This window comes from Heterodontus francisci, chromosome 9 (assembly GCF_036365525.1).
Source record: "Heterodontus francisci isolate sHetFra1 chromosome 9, sHetFra1.hap1, whole genome shotgun sequence".
Classification (NCBI taxonomy): domain Eukaryota; kingdom Metazoa; phylum Chordata; class Chondrichthyes; order Heterodontiformes; family Heterodontidae; genus Heterodontus; species Heterodontus francisci.
Window position 1 is genome coordinate 105272637 of NC_090379.1, and position 23721 is coordinate 105296357.

The 23721-nt window shown below is 43.0% G+C and overlaps 1 protein-coding gene across 1 annotated transcript in view; it reads left to right on the forward strand.

Moving 5' to 3' along the window:
- tyro3 (TYRO3 protein tyrosine kinase) overlaps nucleotides 1-23721 on the forward strand; it is a 339850-nt gene that overhangs the window by 305378 nt on the left and 10751 nt on the right. Inside the window, exons 15-16 of the mRNA XM_068039626.1 lie at nucleotides 2339-2460; nucleotides 19695-19804. Coding sequence (XP_067895727.1) covers nucleotides 2339-2460; nucleotides 19695-19804 — 232 coding nt within the window. The remainder of the gene's footprint in view (nucleotides 1-2338; nucleotides 2461-19694; nucleotides 19805-23721) is intronic.

The following is a 23721-nucleotide window of genomic DNA, read 5'->3' on the forward strand; positions in this document are numbered from 1 at the left end:
GCCCCGGAAGTGAAGAAGGTTTTTGTTTAGGCAGGCATCAAGACTGGCGCAGGCTTGGAGGGCCGAATGGCCCGTTCCTGTGCTGTACTGTTCTTTGTTCTTTGTTCTTTGAAGGGACAGAGTGTAGTGTATCCAAATTTGCTGACGATACAAAAATAGGTGGGAAGGCATGTTGTGATTAGGACACAAAGAATCTACAGAGAGAAAGATAGGTTCAGTGAGTGGGCAAAAACTTGGCAGATGGAGTTCAATGTGGGAAAGTGTGAGGTCATCCATTTTGTTACGAAGAATAAAAAGGCAGATTATTATTTAGATGGAGAAAGACTACAAAATACTGCAGTACAGAGGGATCTGGGTGTTCTTGTACACGAAACACTAAAAGTTAGCATGCAGGTGCAGCAAGTAATTCGGAAGGCAAATGGAATTTTGGCTTTTATTGCTAGGGGGTTAGAGTTTAAAAATAGGGAAGTCTTGTTACAACTGTATAGAGTGTTGGTGAGGCCACACCTGGTGTACTGTGTACAGTTTTGGTCCTTGTATTTAAGGAAGGATATACTCGCATTGGAGGCAGTTCAGAAAAGGTTCACTAGGCTAATTCCCGGGATGAAGGGGTTGTCTTATCAAGAACGGCTAAACAGGTTAGGCCTTTATTCACTGGAGTTTAGAAGAATGAGAGGTGATCTTATTGAAATATATCAGATTCAAAGGGGGCTTGACAGGGTAGATGTTGAGAATATGTTTCCACTGGTGGGGGAATCTTGAACAAGGAAACATTGTTACAGAATAAGTGGGCACACATTTAAAACTGAGATGCGAAGGAATTTCTTCTCTCAGAGGGTGGTGAATCTCTGGAATTCTCTACCTCAGAGTTGTGGAGACCAGGTCAATAAATGTATTTAAGGAGGAGGTAGATAGATTTTTGAAATCTCGTGGAGTGGAGGGTTATGCGGAGCAGGCCCGAAAGAGGAGTTGAGGCCTGGGACAGATCAGCCATGATCTTATTGAATGGCGGGGCAGGCTTGAGGGGCTGAATGGCCTACTCCTGTTCCTATTTCTTATGTTCTTATGTTCGAAGGCTCATTGTCAGAAGGCAGCTAATATGCTAATGGCTGTGGCACAGTTTTTAGCACTTTTGCCTCTGAGTCAGCAAGTCATTGGTTCAAGCCCCATCCCAGAGACTTGAGCTGCTGTTCCCAGTGCTGTACAGGTGGAGGTGCTGTCTTTCAGACAAGATGTTGAACCCCTCAGGTGGATGTGAAGGATTTTTCTCAGAAAGAAGAGCAGGGGAATTCTCCCACATGTCCTGGTCATTTTCTTATTGCTGTCCAAGGAAGCTTACTGTTTGCAAATTGGCTCCTTTGTTCCCTACATTGCAAGAGTGACTACACTTCCAAAGCACCTCATTGGCCGTGGGTCCTCCTAAGGCTGTCTGAGGGTGTGTAGCAAATGTGAAACATGGTGAGGGACAACATTTTGGGCCATGGAAACTTCTGCCATTTACCTGGTGTATGGTACTGTTGAGTAGTCTTATCTTAAGCTGGGCCGTGCATTTATTCCCAGATCCTGCAGGTTCTATAGACTGCATTGAACCTAGCTGGTATTGCCTACAAAAATAAATGAATCATAGAATGATAGAGCACAGCGAGAGGCCATTCATCCCATCATACACGCTCTTTGAACGAGCTATCCAATTAGTCCCACTCCTCCTGCTGTTTCCCCATACCCCTGCAAATTTCTCCTTTCTAAGTATTTACCCAATTCCTTTTTGAAAGTTACCACTGAATCTGCTTCTAGCACCCTTTCTGCCAGTGCATTCCAGATCAAAACAACTCCCTGCTTAAAGGAAAAGTCTCATCTCCCCTCTGGTTGTTCTGCCAATTATCTTAAATCTGTGTCCTGTGGTTACCGACCCTTCTGCCACTGGAAACAGTTTCTCCTTATTTACTCTATCAAAACCACTCATAATTCAAATCTCCCCATAACCTTCTCGGCTCTGAGGAGAACAATCCCAGTTCTCTAATCCCTGAATTCCTTCATCCCTGGTACCATTCCAGTAAACCTCCTCTGCACCCTCTCGAAAATCTCGACATCCGATACCCAGAAGTAAGTATGATGCCCCAGCTGAGGCCTAACCAGTGATTTATAAAGATTTAGCATAACTTCCTTGCTTTTGTACTCTATGTCTCTATTAATAAAACCCAGGATCCCATATGTTTTTTTTAACAGCTTTTTCAGCTGATGCTGCCTTTGAAGAATTGTGTAACATGGCATCTTCATGTCCTGAAGTAAAATCAATGTGTTTTTTTCTTTTCTCTTTCTGTTCCTGTGCGCCATCCAGGGGTAAGTCTCCAGAGTCGAGCTCATCGTCGGCTTCCTGTTCCCATGGTCCTTCTGCCTTTCATGAAACATGGAGACCTTCGCACCTACCTTGTACTCTCCAGGCTTGGAGACCAGCCAGTTGTAAGTCAATGAACCACCCCAACCCCTGCTGCCAACTCAAATGGTCTGCTCTCCTACCTATTTGCTCGCGGGACTGTGTTGCATTAAAGAAGAACTAGTCTGCTTGGTAAGCCGCCTATGCGCAGTGTGATGCTGTGCCATACGGATGGGAAACACTCTGGTTCAATCCTTAGTCAGGTGACTTCAGCCAGAGTAGCTGTTGAGCGATACAGTTGGCCTCAGTATCCCCTTCTGCTATCCAGTGATGGACATCCCCCTTCCCTCCACTGCCCCCACCCGCCCACCAGAGAAATATAGCGAGGGCAGCTCCAGGCTTGACTGCGATGCCTCCCAAAGTAGAATAGCCAGCAGCTACTCACACTCTAGGCACATACATGAAGAACAGCCACTTAGATGATGTAGCAGAGGATGAGAAATGTTGACAAAACCTACGCTCAGCTAGAGCAAAAAAGAAAAAAAAAGAATTTTGACCCACAGCGATGAAATTGCAAGTTCACCTTGTTTAAAGGCTATTGCACATTTCAGTAGTGTTCCTCACACTATTGGCTGTCTTGCCAAGAATTATAATCCAGCCAATGGACTGAATTCTTCACACCATCAAGGAAGCCCATTGTTTGTCTTCCTGAAATGCATTCTGGGTGGGATGACATCAACAAGGACAACTTGTTGGAGGTTGGAGTAGAGTCCTTAATAAAAATGAAATTTAAATATGGAAGTTTAGTCCCAGAGTCCTTAGTTGAAATTGTATTCTTGAAGTTCTCTTTGGACTACGTGCACTGTTCAGGCTTGGTTCTCAGGTTCCAGAAGGCACAAGAGGGGGCTTTATCTGTGTCCCCTAATTGCTGGCTGTGCTGGGCTGTAGGCTTGCAGTGGAGGCCTCCCTAGGTCTTTGCTGGAGAGAGGGAGAGAGAGATGTTCCTTCCCTGGATCTCAGTTACTGTCTGCTTTCTGAGGCACAATTCACAAAGTCCCAAAGTTCCACAGGCAGTCACCTCTTTGTGTTTGAAACAAGTTTCCGGAAGGGTTTTTTAAAAAATTCCAAGTTCTCCTCTCAAGCTGTGCAAACATACTTGTTGGTGGCGGGGGAGGGGAGGTGGTTGTCTCTTTCAAAGTCAATGGGTGTCGATGGTTGTTGACAATCAACATTGACAAAACCATTCTAGGTAATTGAATCATTGTTCAGGGTGGACGGGGTAATCACCTCTGTCTCCAGTCGACCTTTGGCTTGTCATGTGCAAATTTGTACGTGACTATCTTTAGCTGCTCAGTTTTGTTTAATAAAAGTTATTAGCAATAATGTCCACAAAAGGTCTTAGGCCAAGTTCCATGCGACAAAATTAATATTTCCCATTTGGCAAGTGGGATTTCCATCACAATTAGCTGTAAAGCACATTGGAATTTACAATGGTCATGAAAAGTGCTATGTAAATACAAGTTTTTTTTTTTTACTTCCTGTGTCTGAAGCACCTTGGGATGTTTGGCTACGTGTGTGTGTGAGTGTCTCTCGTTTCCCCAGTTGCTGATACTCCACCCTCTCTCTCTTCTCCCCTGTTGGTGATACTTACCCTCTCTCTTTCTTGCCCAGTTGGCGATACGCAACAGTCTCTCTCTCTTTCTTTTCCAGTTGGTGAAACTCTACCGTCTCTCTTTCTTTTCCAGTTGGTGATGCTCTACCCCTTCTCTCTCTTTCTTTTCCAGTTGCTGATAATCCACCCCGTCTCTCTCTTTCTTTTCCAGTTGCTGATAATCTACCCTCTCTCTCTCTTTCTTTTCCAGTTGCTGATAATCTACCCTCGCTCTCTCTCTTTCTTTTCCAGTTGCTGATAATCTACCCTCGCTCTCTCTCTTTCTTTTCCAGTTGCTGATAATCTACCCTCTCTCTCTCTTTCTTTTCCAGTTGCTGATAATCTACCCTCTCTCTCTCTCTTTCTTTTCCAGTTGCTGATAATCCACCCCCTCTCTCTCTTTCTTTTCCAGTTGCTGAGAATCTACCCTCTCTCTCTCTTTCTTTTCCAGTTGCTGATAATCTACCCTCTCTCACTGTCTCTTTCTTTTCTAGTTGCTGATAATCTACCCTCTCTCTCTCTCTCTTTCTTTTCCAGTTGCTGATACTCTACCCTCTCTCTCTCACTGTCTCTTTCTTTTCCAGTTGCTGATACTCTACCCTCTCTCTCTCTCTTTCTTGTGCAGTTGCTGATAATCTACCCTCTCTCTCTCTTTCTTTTCCAGTTGCTGATAATCTACCCTCTCTCTCTCTCTTTCTTTTCCAGTTGCTGATAATCTACCCTCTCTCTCTCTCTTTCTTTTCCAGTTGCTGATAATCTACCCTCTCTCTCTCTCTTTCTTTTCCTGTTGCTGATAATCTACCCTCTCTCTCTTTCTTTCTTTTCCAGTTGCTGATACTCTACCCTCTCTCTCTCTCTTTCTTTTCCTGTTGCTGATAATCTACCCTCTCTCTCTCTCTTTCTTTTCCTGTTGCTGATAATCTACCCTCTCTCTCTTTCTTTCTTTTCCAGTTGCTGATACTCTACCCTCTCTCTCTCTCTTTCTTTTCCTGTTGCTGATAATCTACCCTCTCTCTCTTTCTTTCTTTTCCAGTTGCTGGTACTCTACCCTCTCTCTCTCTCTTTCTTTTCCTGTTGCTGATAATCTACCCTCTCTCTCTCTCTTTCTTTGACAGTTGCTGATAATCTACCCTCTCTCTCTCTCTCTCTTTTCCAGTTGCTGATAATCTACCCTCTCTCTCTCTCTTTCTTTTCCTGTTGCTGATAATCTACCCTCTCTCTCTTTCTTTCTTTTCCAGTTGCTGATACTCTACCCTCTCTCTCTCTCTTTCTTTTCCTGTTGCTGATAATCTACCCTCTCTCTCTCTCTTTCTTTGACAGTTGCTGATAATCTACCCTCTCTCTCTCTCTCTCTTTTCCAGTTGCTGATAATCTACCCTCTCTCTCTTTCTTTCTTTTCCAGTTGCTGATACTCTACCCTCTCTCTCTCTCTTTCTTTTCCTGTTGCTGATAATCTACCCTCTCTCTCTTTCTTTCTTTTCCAGTTGCTGATACTCTACCCTCTCTCTCTCTCTTTCTTTTCCTGTTGCTGATAATCTACCCTCTCTCTCTCTCTTTCTTTGACAGTTGCTGATAATCTACCCTCTCTCTCTCTCTCTCTTTTCCAGTTGCTGATAATCTACCCTCTCTCTCTCTCTTTCTTTTCCAGTTGCTGATACTCTACCCTCTCTCTCTCTCTTTCTTTTCCTGTTGTTGATAATCTACCCTCTCTCTCTCTCTTTCTTTTCCAGTTGCTGATAATCTACCCTCACTCTCTCTCTTTCTTTTCCAGTTGCTGATACTCTACCCTCTCTCTCTCTCTCTTTCTTTTCCAGTTGCTGATACTCTACCCTCTCTCTCTCTCTTTCTTTTCCAGTTGCTGATACTCTACCCTCTCTCTCTCTCTTTCTTTTCCTGTTGTTGATAATCTACCCTCTCTCTCTCTCTTTCTTTGACAGTTGCTGATAATCTACCCTCTCTCTCTCTCTTTCTTTTCCAGTTGCTGATACTCTACCCTCTCTCTCTCTCTTTCTTTTCCAGTTGCTGATAATCTACCCTCTCTCTCTCTCTTTCTTTGACAGTTGCTGATAATCTACCCTCTCTCTCTCTCTTTCTTTTCCAGTTGCTGATAATCTACCCTCTCTCTCTCTCTTTCTTTTCCAGTTGCTGATAATCTACCCTCTCTCTCTCTCTTTCTTTGACAGTTGCTGATAATCTACCCTCTCTCTCTCTCTTTCTTTTCCTGTTGCTGATAATCTACTCTCTCTCTCTCTCTCTCTTTCTTTTCCTGTTGCTGATAATCTACCCTCTCTCTCTCTCTTTCTTTTCCTGTTGTTGATAATCTACCCTCTCTCTCTCTCTTTCTTTGACAGTTGCTGATAATCTACTCTCTCTCTCTCTCTCTCTTTCTTTTCCTGTTGCTGATAATCTACCCTCTCTCTCTCTCTTTCTTTTCCAGTTGCTGATAATCTACCCTCTCTCTCTCTCTTTCTTTGACAGTTGCTGATAATCTACCCTCTCTCTCTCTCTTTCTTTTCCAGTTGCTGATAATCTACCCTCTCTCTCTCTCTTTCTTTTCCAGTTGCTGATAATCTACCCTCTCTCTCTCTCTTTCTTTTCCAGTTGCTGATACTCTACCCTCTCTCTCTCTCTTTCTTTGACAGTTGCTGATAATCTACCCTCTCTCTCTCTCTTTCTTTTCCAGTTGCTGATACTCTACCCTCTCTCTCTCTCTTTCTTTTCCAGTTGCTGATAATCTACCCTCTCTCTCTCTCTTTCTTTTCCAGTTGCTGATAATCTACCCTCTCTCTCTCTCTTTCTTTTCCTGTTGCTGATAATCTACTCTCTCTCTCTCTTTCTTTTCCTGTTGCTGATAATCTACCCTCTCTCTCTCTCTTTCTTTTCCAGTTGCTGATAATCTACCCTCTCTCTCTCTCTTTCTTTGACAGTTGCTGATAATCTACCCTCTCTCTCTCTCTTTCTTTTCCTGTTGCTGATAATCTACTCTCTCTCTCTCTCTCTCTTTCTTTGACAGTTGCTGATAATCTACCCTCTCTCTCTCTCTTTCTTTTCCAGTTGCTGATACTCTACCCTCTCTCTCTCTCTTTCTTTGACAGTTGCTGATAATCTACCCTCTCTCTCTTTCTTTTCCAGTTGCTGATAATCTACCCTCTCTCTCTCTCTTTCTTTTCCAGTTGCTGATAATCTACCCTCTCTCTCTCTCTTTCTTTTCCAGTTGCTGATAATCTACCCTCTCTCTCTCTCTTTCTTTTCCTGTTGCTGATAATCTACTCTCTCTCTCTCTTTCTTTTCCTGTTGCTGATAATCTACCCTCTCTCTCTCTCTTTCTTTTCCAGTTGCTGATAATCTACCCTCTCTCTCTCTCTTTCTTTTCCAGTTGCTGATAATCTACCCTCTCTCTCTCTCTTTCTTTTCCTGTTGCTGATAATCTACTCTCTCTCTCTCTTTCTTTTCCTGTTGCTGATACTCTACCCTCTCTCTCTCTCTCTCTTTTCCAGTTGCTGATAATCTACCCTCTCTCTCTCTCTTTCTTTTCCTGTTGCTGATAATCTACTCTCTCTCTCTCTTTCTTTTCCTGTTGCTGATAATCTACCCTCTCTCTCTCTCTTTCTTTTCCAGTTGCTGATACTCTACCCTCTCTCTCTCTCTCTCTTTTCCTGTTGCTGATAATCTACCCTCTCTCTCTCTCTTTCTTTTCCAGTTGCTGATACTCTACCCTCTCTCTCTCTCTCTCTTTTCCAGTTGCTGATAATCTACCCTCTCTCTCTCTCTTTCTTTTTCAGTTGCTGATAATCTACCCTCTCTCTCTCTCTTTCTTTTCCAGTTGCTGATACTCTACCCTCTCTCTCTCTCTTTCTTTGACAGTTGCTGATAATCTACCCTCTCTCTCTCTCTTTCTTTTCCAGTTGCTGATACTCTACCCTCTCTCTCTCTCTTTCTTTTCCAGTTGCTGATACTCTACCCTCTCTCTCTCTCTTTCTTTTCCAGTTGCTGATACTCTACCCTCTCTCTCACTCTTTCTTTTCCTGTTGCTGATAATCTACCCTCTCTCTCTCTCTTTCTTTTTCAGTTGCTGATAATCTACCCTCTCTCTCTCTCTTTCTTTTCCAGTTGCTGATACTCTACCCTCTCTCTCTCTCTTTCTTTTCCAGTTGCTGATAATCTACCCTCTCTCTCTCTCTTTCTTTTTCAGTTGCTGATAATCTACCCTCTCTCTCTCTCTTTCTTTTCCAGTTGCTGATACTCTACCCTCTCTCTCTCTCTTTCTTTGACAGTTGCTGATAATCTACCCTCTCTCTCTCTCTCTCTTTTCCAGTTGCTGATAATCTACCCTCTCTCTCTCTCTTTCTTTTCCAGTTGCTGATAATCTACCCTCTCTCTCACTCTTTCTTTTCCTGTTGCTGATAATCTACCCTCTCTCTCTCTCTCTTTCTTTTCCAGTTGCTGATAATCTACCCTCTCTCTCTCTCTCTTTCTTTTCCAGTTGCTGATAATCTACCCTCTCTCTCTCTCTCTTTCTTTTCCAGTTGCTGATAATATACCCTCTCTCTCTCCTCCCCTGTTGGTGATACTTACCCTCTCTCTTTCTTGCCCAGTTGGCGATACGCAACAGTCTCTCTCTCTTTCTTTTCCAGTTGGTGAAACTCTACCATCTCTCTTTCTTTTCCAGTTGGTGATGCTCTACCCCTTCTCTCTCTTTCTTTTCCAGTTGCTGATAATCCACCCCGTCTCTCTCTTTCTTTTCCAGTTGCTGATAATCCACCCCGTCTCTCTCTTTCTTTTCCAGTTGCTGATAATCTACCCTCTCTCTCTCTTTCTTTTCCTGTTGCTGATAATCTACCCTCTCTCTCTCTCTTTCTTTTCCTGTTGCTGATAATCTACCCTCTCTCTCTCTCTCTTTCTTTTCCAGTTGCTGATAATCTACCCTCTCTCTCTCTCTTTCTTTGACAGTTGCTGATAATCTACCCTGTCTCTCTCTCTTTCTTTTTCAGTTGCTGATAATCTACCCTCTCTCTCTCTCTTTCTTTTCCAGTTGCTGATACTCTACCCTCTCTCTCACTCTTTCTTTTCCTGTTGCTGATAACCTACCCTCTCTCTCTCTCTCTTTCTTTTCCAGTTGCTGATAATCTACCCTCTCTCTCTCTCTCTTTCTTTTCCAGTTGCTGATAATCTACCCTCTCTCTCTCTCTCTTTCTTTTCCAGTTGCTGATACTCCACCCTCTCTCTCTCCTCCCCTGTTGGTGATACTTACCCTCTCTCTTTCTTGCCCAGTTGGCGATACGCAACAGTCTCTCTCTCTTTCTTTTCCAGTTGGTGAAACTCTACCATCTCTCTTTCTTTTCCAGTTGGTGATGCTCTACCCCTTCTCTCTCTTTCTTTTCCAGTTGCTGATAATCCACCCCGTCTCTCTCTTTCTTTTCCAGTTGCTGATAATCTACCCTCTCTCTCTCTTTCTTTTCCAGTTGCTGATAATCTACCCTCGCTCTCTCTCTTTCTTTTCCAGTTGCTGATAATCTACCCTCGCTCTCTCTTTCTTTTCCAGTTGCTGATAATCTACCCTCTCTCTCTCTCTTTCTTTTCCAGTTGCTGATAATCCACCCCCTCTCTCTCTTTCTTTTCCAGTTGCTGAGAATCTACCCTCTCTCTCTCTCTTTCTTTTCCAGTTGCTGATAATCTACCCTCTCTCTCTCTCTTTCTTTTCCAGTTGCTGATAATCTACCCTCTCTCACTGTCTCTTTCTTTTCTAGTTGCTGATAATCTACCCTCTCTCTCTCTCTCTTTCTTTTCCAGTTGCTGATACTCTACCCTCTCTCTCTCACTGTCTCTTTCTTTTCCAGTTGCTGATACTCTACCCTCTCTCTCTCTCTTTCTTGTGCAGTTGCTGATAATCTACCCTCTCTCTCTCTTTCTTTTCCAGTTGCTGATAATCTACCCTCTCTCTCTCTCTTTCTTTTCCAGTTGCTGATAATCTACCCTCTCTCTCTCTCTTTCTTTGACAGTTGCTGATAATCTACCCTCACTCTCTCTCTTTCTTTTCCAGTTGCTGATAATCTACCCTCTCTCTCTCTCTTTCTTTTCCTGTTGCTGATAATCTACCCTCTCTCTCTCTCTCTTTCTTTGACAGTTGCTGATAATCTACCCTCTCTCTCTCTCTTTCTTTGACAGTTGCTGATAATCTACCCTCTCTCTCTTTCTTTTCCAGTTGCTGAGAATCTACCCTCTCTCTCTCTTTCTTTTCCAGTTGCTGATAATCTACCCTCTCTCTCTTTCTTTCTTTTCCAGTTGCTGATACTCTACCCTCTCTCTCTCTCTTTCTTTTCCTGTTGCTGATAATCTACCCTCTCTCTCTCTCTTTCTTTGACAGTTGCTGATAATCTACCCTCTCTCTCTCTCTCTCTTTTCCAGTTGCTGATAATCTACCCTCTCTCTCTCTCTTTCTTTTCCAGTTGCTGATACTCTACCCTCTCTCTCTCTCTTTCTTTTCCTGTTGTTGATAATCTACCCTCTCTCTCTCTCTTTCTTTGACAGTTGCTGATAATCTACCCTCTCTCTCTCTCTTTCTTTTCCAGTTGCTGATAATCTACCCTCACTCTCTCTCTTTCTTTTCCAGTTGCTGATACTCTACCCTCTCTCTCTCTCTCTTTCTTTTCCAGTTGCTGATACTCTACCCTCTCTCTCTCTCTTTCTTTTCCAGTTGCTGATACTCTACCCTCTCTCTCTCTCTTTCTTTTCCTGTTGTTGATAATCTACCCTCTCTCTCTCTCTTTCTTTGACAGTTGCTGATAATCTACCCTCTCTCTCTCTCTCTCTTTTCCAGTTGCTGATAATCTACCCTCTCTCTCTCTCTTTCTTTTCCAGTTGCTGATACTCTACCCTCTCTCTCTCTCTTTCTTTTCCTGTTGTTGATAATCTACCCTCTCTCTCTCTCTCTTTGACAGTTGCTGATAATCTACCCTCTCTCTCTCTCTTTCTTTTCCAGTTGCTGATAATCTACCCTCACTCTCTCTCTTTCTTTTCCAGTTGCTGATACTCTACCCTCTCTCTCTCTCTCTTTCTTTTCCAGTTGCTGATACTCTACCCTCTCTCTCTCTCTTTCTTTTCCAGTTGCTGATACTCTACCCTCTCTCTCTCTCTTTCTTTTCCTGTTGTTGATAATCTACCCTCTCTCTCTCTCTTTCTTTGATAGTTGCTGATAATCTACCCTCTCTCTCTCTCTTTCTTTTCCAGTTGCTGATACTCTACCCTCTCTCTCTCTCTTTCTTTTCCAGTTGCTGATAATCTACCCTCTCTCTCTCTCTCTCTTTTCCAGTTGCTGATAATCTACCCTCACTCTCTCTCTTTCTTTTCCAGTTGCTGATAATCTACCCTCTCTCTCTCTCTTTCTTTTCCAGTTGCTGATAATCTACCCTCTCTCTCTCTCTTTCTTTTCCAGTTGCTGATAATCTACCCTCTCTCTCTCTCTTTCTTTTCCAGTTGCTGATAATCTACCCTCTCTCTCTCTCTTTCTTTTCCAGTTGCTGATAATCTACCCTCTCTCTCTCTCTTTCTTTGACAGTTGCTGATAATCTACCCTCTCTCTCTCTCTTTCTTTTCCTGTTGCTGATAATCTACTCCGTCTCTCTCTCACTTTCTTTTCCTGTTGCTGATAATCTACCCTCTCTCTCTCTCTTTCTTTTCCTGTTGCTGATAATCTACCCTCTCTCTCTCTCTTTCTTTTCCAGTTGCTGATAATCTACCCTCTCTCTCTCTCTTTCTTTGACAGTTGCTGATAATCTACCCTCTCTCTCTCTCTCTTTCTTTTCCAGTTGCTGATACTCTACCCTCTCTCTCTCACTGTCTCTTTCTTTTCCAGTTGCTGATACTCTACCCTCTCTCTCTCTCTTTCTTGTGCAGTTGCTGATAATCTACCCTCTCTCTCTCTTTCTTTTCCAGTTGCTGATAATCTACCCTCTCTCTCTCTCTTTCTTTTCCAGTTGCTGATAATCTACCCTCTCTCTCTCTCTTTCTTTGACAGTTGCTGATAATCTACCCTCTCTCTCTCTCTTTCTTTTCCAGTTGCTGATAATCTACCCTCTCTCTCTCTCTTTCTTTTCCTGTTGCTGATAATCTACCCTCTCTCTCTCTCTCTTTCTTTGACAGTTGCTGATAATCTACCCTCTCTCTCTCTCTTTCTTTGACAGTTGCTGATAATCTACCCTCTCTCTCTTTCTTTTCCAGTTGCTGAGAATCTACCCTCTCTCTCTCTCTTTCTTTGACAGTTGCTGATAATCTACCCTCTCTCTCTCTCTTTCTTTGACAGTTGCTGATAATCTACCCTCTCTCTCTCTCTTTCTTTTCCAGTTGCTGATAATCTACCCTCTCTCTCTCTCTTTCTTTTCCTGTTGCTGATAATCTACCCTCTCTCTCTCTCTCTTTCTTTGACAGTTGCTGATAATCTACCCTCTCTCTCTCTCTTTCTTTTCCTGTTGCTGATAATCTACCCTCTCTCTCTCTCTTTCTTTGACAGTTGCTGATAATCTACCCTCTCTCTCTCTCTCTCTTTTCCAGTTGCTGATAATCTACCCTCTCTCTCTCTCTTTCTTTTCCAGTTGCTGATACTCTACCCTCTCTCTCTCTCTTTCTTTTCCTGTTGTTGATAATCTACCCTCTCTCTCTCTCTTTCTTTGACAGTTGCTGATAATCTACCCTCTCTCTCTCTCTTTCTTTTCCAGTTGCTGATAATCTACCCTCTCTCTCTTTCTTTTCCAGTTGCTGAGAATCTACCCTCTCTCTCTCTCTTTCTTTGACAGTTGCTGATAATCTACCCTCTCTCTCTCTCTTTCTTTGACAGTTGCTGATAATCTACCCTCTCTCTCTCTCTTTCTTTTCCAGTTGCTGATAATCTACCCTCACTCTCTCTCTTTCTTTTCCAGTTGCTGATACTCTACCCTCTCTCTCTCTCTCTTTCTTTTCCAGTTGCTGATACTCTACCCTCTCTCTCTCTCTTTCTTTTCCAGTTGCTGATACTCTACCCTCTCTCTCTCTCTTTCTTTTCCTGTTGTTGATAATCTACCCTCTCTCTCTCTCTTTCTTTGACAGTTGCTGATAATCTACCCTCTCTCTCTCTCTCTCTTTTCCAGTTGCTGATAATCTACCCTCTCTCTCTCTCTTTCTTTTCCAGTTGCTGATACTCTACCCTCTCTCTCTCTCTTTCTTTTCCTGTTGTTGATAATCTACCCTCTCTCTCTCTCTCTTTGACAGTTGCTGATAATCTACCCTCTCTCTCTCTCTTTCTTTTCCAGTTGCTGATAATCTACCCTCACTCTCTCTCTTTCTTTTCCAGTTGCTGATACTCTACCCTCTCTCTCTCTCTCTTTCTTTTCCAGTTGCTGATACTCTACCCTCTCTCTCTCTCTTTCTTTTCCAGTTGCTGATACTCTACCCTCTCTCTCTCTCTTTCTTTTCCTGTTGTTGATAATCTACCCTCTCTCTCTCTCTTTCTTTGATAGTTGCTGATAATCTACCCTCTCTCTCTCTCTTTCTTTTCCAGTTGCTGATACTCTACCCTCTCTCTCTCTCTTTCTTTTCCAGTTGCTGATAATCTACCCTCTCTCTCTCTCTCTCTTTTCCAGTTGCTGATAATCTACCCTCACTCTCTCTCTTTCTTTTCCAGTTGCTGATAATCTACCCTCTCTCTCTCTCTTTCTTTTCCAGTTGCTGATAATCTACCCTCTCTCTCTCTCTTTCTTTTCCAGTTGCTGATAATCTACCCTCTCTCTCTCTCTTTCTTTTCCAGTTGCTGATAATCTACCCTCTCTCTCTCTCTTTCTTTTCCAGTTGCTGATAATCTACCCTCTCTCTCTCTCTTTCTTTGACAGTTGCTGATAATCTACCCTCTCTCTCTCTCTTTCTTTTCCTGTTGCTGATAATCTACTCCGTCTCTCTCTCACTTTCTTTTCCTGTTGCTGATAATCTACCCTCTCTCTCTCTCTTTCTTTTCCTGTTGCTGATAATCTACCCTCTCTCTCTCTCTTTCTTTTCCAGTTGCTGATAATCTACCCTCTCTCTCTCTCTTTCTTTGACAGTTGCTGATAATCTACCCTCTCTCTCTCTCTCTTTCTTTTCCAGTTGCTGATACTCTACCCTCTCTCTCTCACTGTCTCTTTCTTTTCCAGTTGCTGATACTCTACCCTCTCTCTCTCTCTTTCTTGTGCAGTTGCTGATAATCTACCCTCTCTCTCTCTTTCTTTTCCAGTTGCTGATAATCTACCCTCTCTCTCTCTCTTTCTTTTCCAGTTGCTGATAATCTACCCTCTCTCTCTCTCTTTCTTTGACAGTTGCTGATAATCTACCCTCTCTCTCTCTCTTTCTTTTCCAGTTGCTGATAATCTACCCTCTCTCTCTCTCTTTCTTTTCCTGTTGCTGATAATCTACCCTCTCTCTCTCTCTCTTTCTTTGACAGTTGCTGATAATCTACCCTCTCTCTCTCTCTTTCTTTGACAGTTGCTGATAATCTACCCTCTCTCTCTTTCTTTTCCAGTTGCTGAGAATCTACCCTCTCTCTCTCTCTTTCTTTGACAGTTGCTGATAATCTACCCTCTCTCTCTCTCTTTCTTTGACAGTTGCTGATAATCTACCCTCTCTCTCTCTCTTTCTTTTCCAGTTGCTGATAATCTACCCTCTCTCTCTCTCTTTCTTTTCCTGTTGCTGATAATCTACCCTCTCTCTCTCTCTCTTTCTTTGACAGTTGCTGATAATCTACCCTCTCTCTCTCTCTTTCTTTTCCTGTTGCTGATAATCTACCCTCTCTCTCTCTCTTTCTTTGACAGTTGCTGATAATCTACCCTCTCTCTCTCTCTCTCTTTTCCAGTTGCTGATAATCTACCCTCTCTCTCTCTCTTTCTTTTCCAGTTGCTGATACTCTACCCTCTCTCTCTCTCTTTCTTTTCCTGTTGTTGATAATCTACCCTCTCTCTCTCTCTTTCTTTGACAGTTGCTGATAATCTACCCTCTCTCTCTCTCTTTCTTTTCCAGTTGCTGATAATCTACCCTCACTCTCTCTCTTTCTTTTCCAGTTGCTGATACTCTACCCTCTCTCTCTCTCTCTTTCTTTTCCAGTTGCTGATACTCTACCCTCTCTCTCTCTCTTTCTTTTCCAGTTGCTGATACTCTACCCTCTCTCTCTCTCTTTCTTTTCCTGTTGTTGATAATCTACCCTCTCTCTCTCTCTTTCTTTGACAGTTGCTGATAATCTACCCTCTCTCTCTCTCTCTCTTTTCCAGTTGCTGATAATCTACCCTCTCTCTCTCTCTTTCTTTTCCAGTTGCTGATACTCTACCCTCTCTCTCTCTCTTTCTTTTCCTGTTGTTGATAATCTACCCTCTCTCTCTCTCTCTTTGACAGTTGCTGATAATCTACCCTCTCTCTCTCTCTTTCTTTTCCAGTTGCTGATAATCTACCCTCTCTCTCTCTCTTTCTTTTCCAGTTGCTGATACTCTACCCTCTCTCTCTCTCTTTCTTTTCCTGTTGTTGATAATCTACCCTCTCTCTCTCTCTCTTTGACAGTTGCTGATAATCTACCCTCTCTCTCTCTCTTTCTTTTCCTGTTGTTGATAATCTACCCTCTCTCTCTCTCTCTTTGACAGTTGCTGATAATCTACCCTCTCTCTCTCTCTTTCTTTTCCAGTTGCTGATACTCTACCCTCTCTCTCTCTCTCTTTCTTTTCCAGTTGCTGATACTCTACCCTCTCTCTCTCTCTTTCTTTTCCAGTTGCTGATACTCTACCCTCTCTCTCTCTCTTTCTTTTCCTGTTGTTGATAATCTACCCTCTCTCTCTCTCTTTCTTTGATAGTTGCTGATAATCTACCCTCTCTCTCTCTCTTTCTTTTCCAGTTGCTGATACTCTACCCTCTCTCTCTCTCTTTCTTTTCCAGTTGCTGATAATCTACCCTCTCTCTCTCTCTTTCTTTTCCAGTTGCTGATAATCTACCCTCTCTCTCTCTCTCTCTTTTCCAGTTGCTGATAATCTACCCTCTCTCTCTCTCTCTCTTTTCCAGTTGCTGATACTCTACCCTCTCTCTCTCTCTTTCTTTTCCAGTTGCTGATAATCTACCCTCTCTCTCTCTCTTTCTTTTCCAGTTGCTGATAATCTACCCTCTCTCTCTCTCTTTCTTTTCCAGTTGCTGATAATCTACCCTCTCTCTCTCTCTTTCTTTTCCAGTTGCTGATAATCTACCCTCTCTCTCTCTCTTTCTTTTCCAGTTGCTGATAATCTACCCTCTCTCTCTCTCTTTCTTTTCCAGTTGCTGATAATCTACCCTCTCTCTCTCTCTTTCTTTGACAGTTGCTGATAATCTACCCTCTCTCTCTCTCTTTCTTTTCCTGTTGCTGATAATCTACTCCGTCTCTCTCTCACTTTCTTTTCCTGTTGCTGATAATCTACCCTCTCTCTCTCTCTTTCTTTTCCTGTTGCTGATAATCTACCCTCTCTCTCTCTCTTTCTTTTCCAGTTGCTGATAATCTACCCTCTCTCTCTCTCTTTCTTTGACAGTTGCTGATAATCTACCCTCTCTCTCTCTCTTTCTTTTCCTGTTGCTGATAATCTACTCTCTCTCTCTCTCTCTCTTTCTTTGACAGTTGCTGATAATCTACCCTCTCTCTCTCTCTTTCTTTTCCAGTTGCTGATACTCTACCCTCTCTCTCTCTCTTTCTTTGACAGTTGCTGATAATCTACCCTCTCTCTCTCTCTTTCTTTTCCTGTTGCTGATAATCTACTCTCTCTCTCTCTCTCTCTTTCTTTTCCAGTTGCTGATACTCTACCCTCTCTCTCTCTCTTTCTTTTCCAGTTGCTGATAATCTACCCTCTCTCTCTCTCTTTCTTTTCCTGTTGTTGATAATCTACCCTCTCTCTCTCTCTTTCTTTTCCAGTTGCTGATAATCTACCCTCTCTCTCTCTCTTTCTTTGACAGTTGCTGATAATCTACCCTCTCTCTCTCTCTTTCTTTTCCTGTTGCTGATAATCTACTCTCTCTCTCTCTTTCTTTTCCTGTTGCTGATAATCTACCCTCTCTCTCTCTCTTTCTTTTCCTGTTGCTGATAATCTACCCTCTCTCTCTCTCTCTTTCTTTTCCAGTTGCTGATAATCTACCCTCTCTCTCACTCTTTCTTTTCCTGTTGCTGATAATCTACCCTCTCTCTCTCTCTCTTTCTTTTCCAGTTGCTGATACTCTACCCTCTCTCTCACTCTTTCTTTTCCTGTTGCTGATAATCTACCCTCTCTCTCTCTCTCTTTCTTTTCCAGTTGCTGATAATCTACCCTCTCTCTCTCTCTCTTTCTTTTCCAGTTGCTGATAATATACCCTCTCTCTCTCTCTTTCTTTTCCAGTTGCTGATAATCTACCCTCTCTCTCTCTCTTTCTTTTCCAGTTGCTGATACTCTACCCTCTCTCTCTCTCTTTCTTTTCCAGTTGCTGATAATCTACCCTGTCTCTCTCTCTTTCTTTTTCAGTTGCTGATAATCTACCCTCTCTCTCTCTCTTTCTTTTCCAGTTGCTGATAATCTACCCTCTCTCTCTCTCTTTCTTTTTCAGTTGCTGATAATCTACCCTCTCTCTCTCTCTTTCTTTTCCAGTTGCTGATAATCTACCCTCTCTCTCTCTCTTTTCCTGTTGCTGATAATCTACCCTCTCTCTCTCTCTTTCTTTTCCTGTTGCTGATAATCTACCCTCTCTCTCTCTCTCTTTCTTTTCCAGTTGCTGATAATCTACCCTCTCTCTCTCTCTTTCTTTGACAGTTGCTGATAATCTACCCTCTCTCTCTCTCTTTCTTTTCCTGTTGCTGATAATCTACCCTCTCTCTCTCTCTCTTTCTTTTCCAGTTGCTGATAATCTACCCTCTCTCTCTCTCTTTCTTTTCCAGTTGCTGATAATCTACCCTCTCTCTCTCTCTTTCTTTTCCAGTTGCTGATAGTCTACCCTCTCTCTCTCTCTTTCTTTTTCAGTTGCTGATAATCTACCCTCTCTCTCTCTCTTTCTTTTCCAGTTGCTGATAATCTACCCTGTCTCTCTCTCTTTCTTTTTCAGTTGCTGATAATCTACCCTCTCTCTCTCTCTTTCTTTTCCAGTTGCTGATAATCTACCCTCTCTCTCTCTCTTTCTTTTTCAGTTGCTGATAATCTACCCTCTCTCTCTCTCTTTCTTTTCCTGTTGCTGATAATCTACCCTCTCTCTCTCTCTCTTTCTTTTCCAGTTGCTGATAATCTACCCTCTCTCTCTCTCTTTCTTTGACAGTTGCTGATAATCTACCCTCTCTCTCTCTCTTTCTTTGACAGTTGCTGATAATCTACCCTCTCTCTCTCTCTTTCTTTTCCTGTTGCTGATAATCTACCCTCTCTCTCTCTCTTTCTTTTCCAGTTGCTGATAATCTACCCTCTCTCTCTCTCTTTCTTTTCCAGTTGCTGATAATCTACCCTCTCTCTCTCTCTTTCTTTGACAGTTGCTGATAATCTACCCTCTCTCTCTCTTTCTTTTCCTGTTGCTGATAATCTACCCTCTCTCTCTCTCTTTCTTTTCCAGTTGCTGATAATCTACCCTCTCTCTCTCTCTTTCTTTGACAGTTGCTGATAATCTACCCTCTCTCTCTCTCTTTCTTTTCCAGTTGCTGATAATCTACCCTCTCTCTCTCTCTTTCTTTTCCAGTTGCTGATAATCTACCCTCTCTCTCTCTCTCTCTCTTCCAGTTGCTGATAATCTACCCTCTCTCTCTCTCTTTCTTTTCCAGTTGCTGATAATCTACCCTCTCTCTCTCTCTTTCTTTGTCAGTTGCTGATAATCTACCCTCTCTCTCTCTCTTTCTTTTCCAGTTGCTGATAATCTACCCTCTCTCTCTCTCTCTTTCTTTTCCAGTTGCTGATACTCTACCCTCTCTCTCTCTCTCTTTCTTTTCCAGTTGCTGATACTCTACCTCTCTCTCTCTCTTTCTTTTCCAGTTGCTGATAATCTACCCTCTCTCTCTTTCTTTGACAGTTGCTGATACTCTACCCTCTCTCTCTCTCTTTCTTTTCCAGTTGCTGATACTCTACCCTCTCTCTCTCTCTCTTTCTTTGACAGTTGCTGATAATCTACCCTCTCTCTCTCTTTCTTTTCCTGTTGCTGATAATCTACCCTCTCTCTCTCTCTTTCTTTGACAGTTGCTGATAATCTACCCTCTCTGTCTCTCTTTCTTTGACAGTTGCTGATAATCTACCCTCTCTCTCTCACTTTCTTTTTCAGTTGCTGATACTCTACCCTCTCTCTCTCTCTTTCTTTTCCAGTTGCTGATACTCTTCCCTCTCTCTTTCTTGTCCAGTTGCTGATACTCTGCTCCCTCTCTCTCTTTCTTTTTCAGTTGCTGATAATCTACCCTCTCTCTCTCTCTTTCTTTTCCAGTTGCTGATACTCTACCCTCTGTCTTGCTCTCTTTCTTTTCCAGTTGCTGATAATCTACCCTCTCTCTCTCTCTCTTTCTTTTCCAGTTGCTGATACTCTACCCTCTCTCTCTCTCTCTCTCTCTTTTCCAGTTGCTCATACTCTAACCTCTCTCTCTCTTCCCCAGTTGGTGATACTATACCGTCTCTTGCCCCTCATGCCCTGGTTGGATGGTTTGTGTTGCATCTCTTCCTTCCCCAGTTGGTGAAATTCTCTCTTTTTCAGGACATTCCAGTACAGACCCTGTTGAACTTTATGATTGACATCGTCAAAGGGATGGAGTACTTGAGCAGCAAGAACTTTGTCCACCGGGACCTGGCCACACGCAACTGCATGTAAGTGAGCACATGTGGGGTGTGCAGTACTTTTATTATTCATTTGTGGGATGTGGGCGTCATTTATTGCCCATCCCTAATTGCCCTTGAGAAGGTGGTGGTGAGCCACCTTCTTGAACCGCTGCAGTCCATGTGGTGTAGGTATTTCCGCAGTGCTGTTGGAGAGGGAGTTCCATGTTTTTGACCCAGTGATAGTGAAGGCACAGTAATATAGTTCCAAGTCAAGATGGTGTGTGGCTCGAAGGGGAACTTGCAAGTGGTGGTGTTCCCATGCATCTGCTCCTCTTGTTCTTTTATGTGGTCAAGGTAGCAAGTTTAGAAGATGCTGTCAAATGAGTTTTGTCAAGTTGCTGCAGTGCATCTTGTATATGATATACACTACAGCCACAGTGTGCTGTGTTTAAGGTGGTGGATGGGGTACTAATCAAGCGGGCTGCTTTGTGCTGGATGGTGTCGAGCTTCTTGAGTGTTGTTGGAGCTGCACCCATCCAGACAGATGAAGAGTATTCCATCACACTCCTGACTTGTGCCTTGTAGATGTGCAGCAAGCACTGGGGAGTCAGGAGGTGAGTTACTCATCGCAGAATTCCCAACCTCTGACCCGGTCTTGTAGCCACAGTATTTATATGGCTGGTCCAGTTAAGTTTTTGATCAGTGGAATCCTTAGGATGTTGATGGTGAAGGATTTAGTGATGGTAATGATGTTGAACATCAAGGGGAGATGGTTAGATTCTCTCTTGTTGGAGAAGGTCATTGACTGGCACTTGTTGGAGTGCATGTTACTTGCCACATATCAGCCCAAGCCTGAATGTTGTCCAGGTCTTGCTGCATGCGGGCATAGACTACTTCATTATCTGAGGAGCTGGAAATAGAACTGAACACTGTGCAATCATAAGTGAACATCCCCACCTCTGACCTTATGATCGATGTAAGGTCATTGATGAAGCAGCTGAAGATGGTTGGGCCTAGGACACGACCCTCAGGAACTTCTGCAATTCAGTTCTTTTGTCCATATTTGTACCAAAGCTGAAATGAGGTCTGGAACCCAAACTCAGCATCGTTGAGCAGGTTATCGGTGAGTAAGTACTGCTTGATCGCACTGTCGATGACACCTTCCATTACTTTGCTGATGATTGTGAGTATATTGATGGGGTGCGGGAGGGTGCGGGGAAGGGTGGTGGTAATTGGCCGGGTTGGATTTGTCCTTTTTGTGGAAAGGACATACCTGGGCAATTTTCCACAGTGCAGGGTAGATGCCAGTGTTGTAGCTGTACTGGAACAGCTTGACTAGGGGCACGGCTAGTTCTGGAGCACAAGCCTTCAGTACTACAGCTGGGATGTTGTCAGGGCCCATAGCCTTTGCTGTATCCAGTACCTTCAGTCGTTTCCTGATGTCAAGTGGAGTCAATTGAATTGGCTGAAGACTGGCATTTCTGACATTGTGAACCTCAGGAGGAGGCCAAGATGGATCATTCACTTGGCATTTCTGGCTGAGATAGTTGCAAATGCTTCAGCCTTGTCTTTTGTAATGTGCTGGGATCTGCCATCATTGAGGATGGGGATGTTCATGGAGCCTCCTCTTCCTGCTTAATTGTTTAATTGTTCACCATCAGTCATGACTGGATGTGGCAGGACTGTAGAGCTTTGATCTGATCCGTTGGTTGTGGGATCGCTTAGCTCTGTCTATAGTATTGCTGCTTCCACTGTTTAGCATGCATGCAGTCCTGTGTTGTGGCATCACCGGTTGGCACCTCATTTTTAGGTATGTCTGATGCTGCTCCTGGCATTCTGTCCTGCACTCCTCATTGAACTAGGGTCGGCCCCCTGGCTTATGGTAATGGTTCCTGCCTCCATTTCACCCTGCCAACTTTGACACTTCTCTTACCCACTCTCCCATACCCTGCCTTACTATGCATGACCCCAAAGCAGTCCATACCCTGCATGTTGCCCCTATACCCTTCCCCATACTCTGTCTTAAGAGTGTTGTCCCCAAAGCACTCTTCATGCCTTGCCTGATGCCCTCATATCCCATCCTTATGTCCTGCCTTAGAATTGCTGCTTGATACCATTTCCAATACCTTACCTAAGCCTACAGTCCCCATACTACTCCCCATAGCCTACCTTATGGCTGCTGTCTGCACTTCTCACATAAAAGCCTCCACCATCCCATTACATTGCAGCGTTCTATTGCTGCTCCATAACAATTGGGTATGAATCCACTCGGATCATTTGATCTCTTTCTGTTTCATTCTGATCCTGCTTGTGAAGTGTGTATGTTATCCATTTTCTACTTCCAATGTGGAGAAATTTACAGTGGTGTGTATTAATTGTAATCTGCCACTGTTATGCATAAGAGGCACTTTTATGAGTTTGAATTTACGGCTGGCAGTACATTGGTAACTCAGGTGCTTGTTGGTTGGATATACAACATCATGGGTAGCAAGCACTTGAATTTGCAATAATGACCTGCTGTGTGCCTCCCATTGGGCAGCTCAGATGCATGCAATTTGTTTTGAATCTTGTTAACTATCTCCTCAGAACTAACTGATCTGCCCAGTCTGGAATCCTATGCAAATTTAAGCCATTAGCAATCAATTCTGAGTTACTGATGTAAATTGGAAACAGTAGGTGGCTCTGAGGCACCCGACTCACCATCCCCTCTCTCCGTCACCGTCAGTATAACTCCTCTAATATGTACATTCTGCTCATCTGCCATTTTCAACAACAACTTGCATTTATATAGCGTCTTTAACATAGTAAAACGTCCAAGGTGCTTTACAGGAATCAGCCAAAAGTCGACATTGTGCCAAAGCAGGAGATATTGAGGCGGGGGTGGGGTGGACTAAACACAAAGAGGTAGTGTTAAGGAGGGTTGTCACAATCTCGCTAGGGACTGCTACCGTTTAAAAAGAGAACGTCGAATTTCCAGTTATTACTGAAAGAAGTACGCCATAAGATTTCATGTTTTAAACAAAAAACTTTACTGTACAAGAGTTAAACAAAGCTAGAAACTACTAACTTAACACTACAATTTGGAAACATTTATAACTTAAACTTAAAATCTTAACAGAACATTAAGTCGTGTGCTTTAAACTCTAAATCTCAACAGAACACTCCTGTTCGACTGTTACTTTCACCCAAAGAATTCCCCTATATGTTATATGATCTTGGCATCTGTGGAGATAGAAATAATAGTTAATGTTTCAGAGTTAACGTTTCGGGTCAGTGACCCTTCTTCGGAACTGACAAATATTAGAAAAGTCACAGATTATAAGCAAGTGAGGTGGGGGTGGGGAAAGAGATAACAAAGGAGAAGGTGCAGATTGGACCAGGCCACATAGCTGACCAAAAAGGTCACGGAGCAAAGGCAAACAATATGTTAATGGTGTGTTGAAAGACAAAGCATTAGTACAGATTAGGTGTGAATACACTGAATATTGAACAGCAGCAAGTGCAAACCTGAAAGAAAACCTGAAAAAAACAACGGGTAAGCAAACTGAACAAACTAAGATGAAATGAAATAAATGCAAAAAAAGATAGTAAAAAATGTAAAAAAGAATGTAAAAAAAAAGGAAGAAAAAATAACTAAAAATGTAAGTAAAATGGGGGGCTGTCATGCTCTGAAATTATTGAACTCAATGTTCAGTCCGGCAGGCTGTAGTGTGCCTAATCGGTAGATGAGATGCTGTTCCTCGAGCTTGCGTTGATGTTCACTGGAACACTGCAGCAATCCCAGGACAGAGATGTGAGCATGAGAGCAGGGGGGAGTGTTGAAATGGCAAGCAACCGGAAGCTCAGGGTCCTGCTTGCGGACTGAGCGGAGATGTTCCGCAAAGCGGTCACCCAGTCTGCGCTTGGTCTCCCCAATGTAGAGGAGACCACACTGTGAGCAGCGAATACAGTATACTACATTGAAA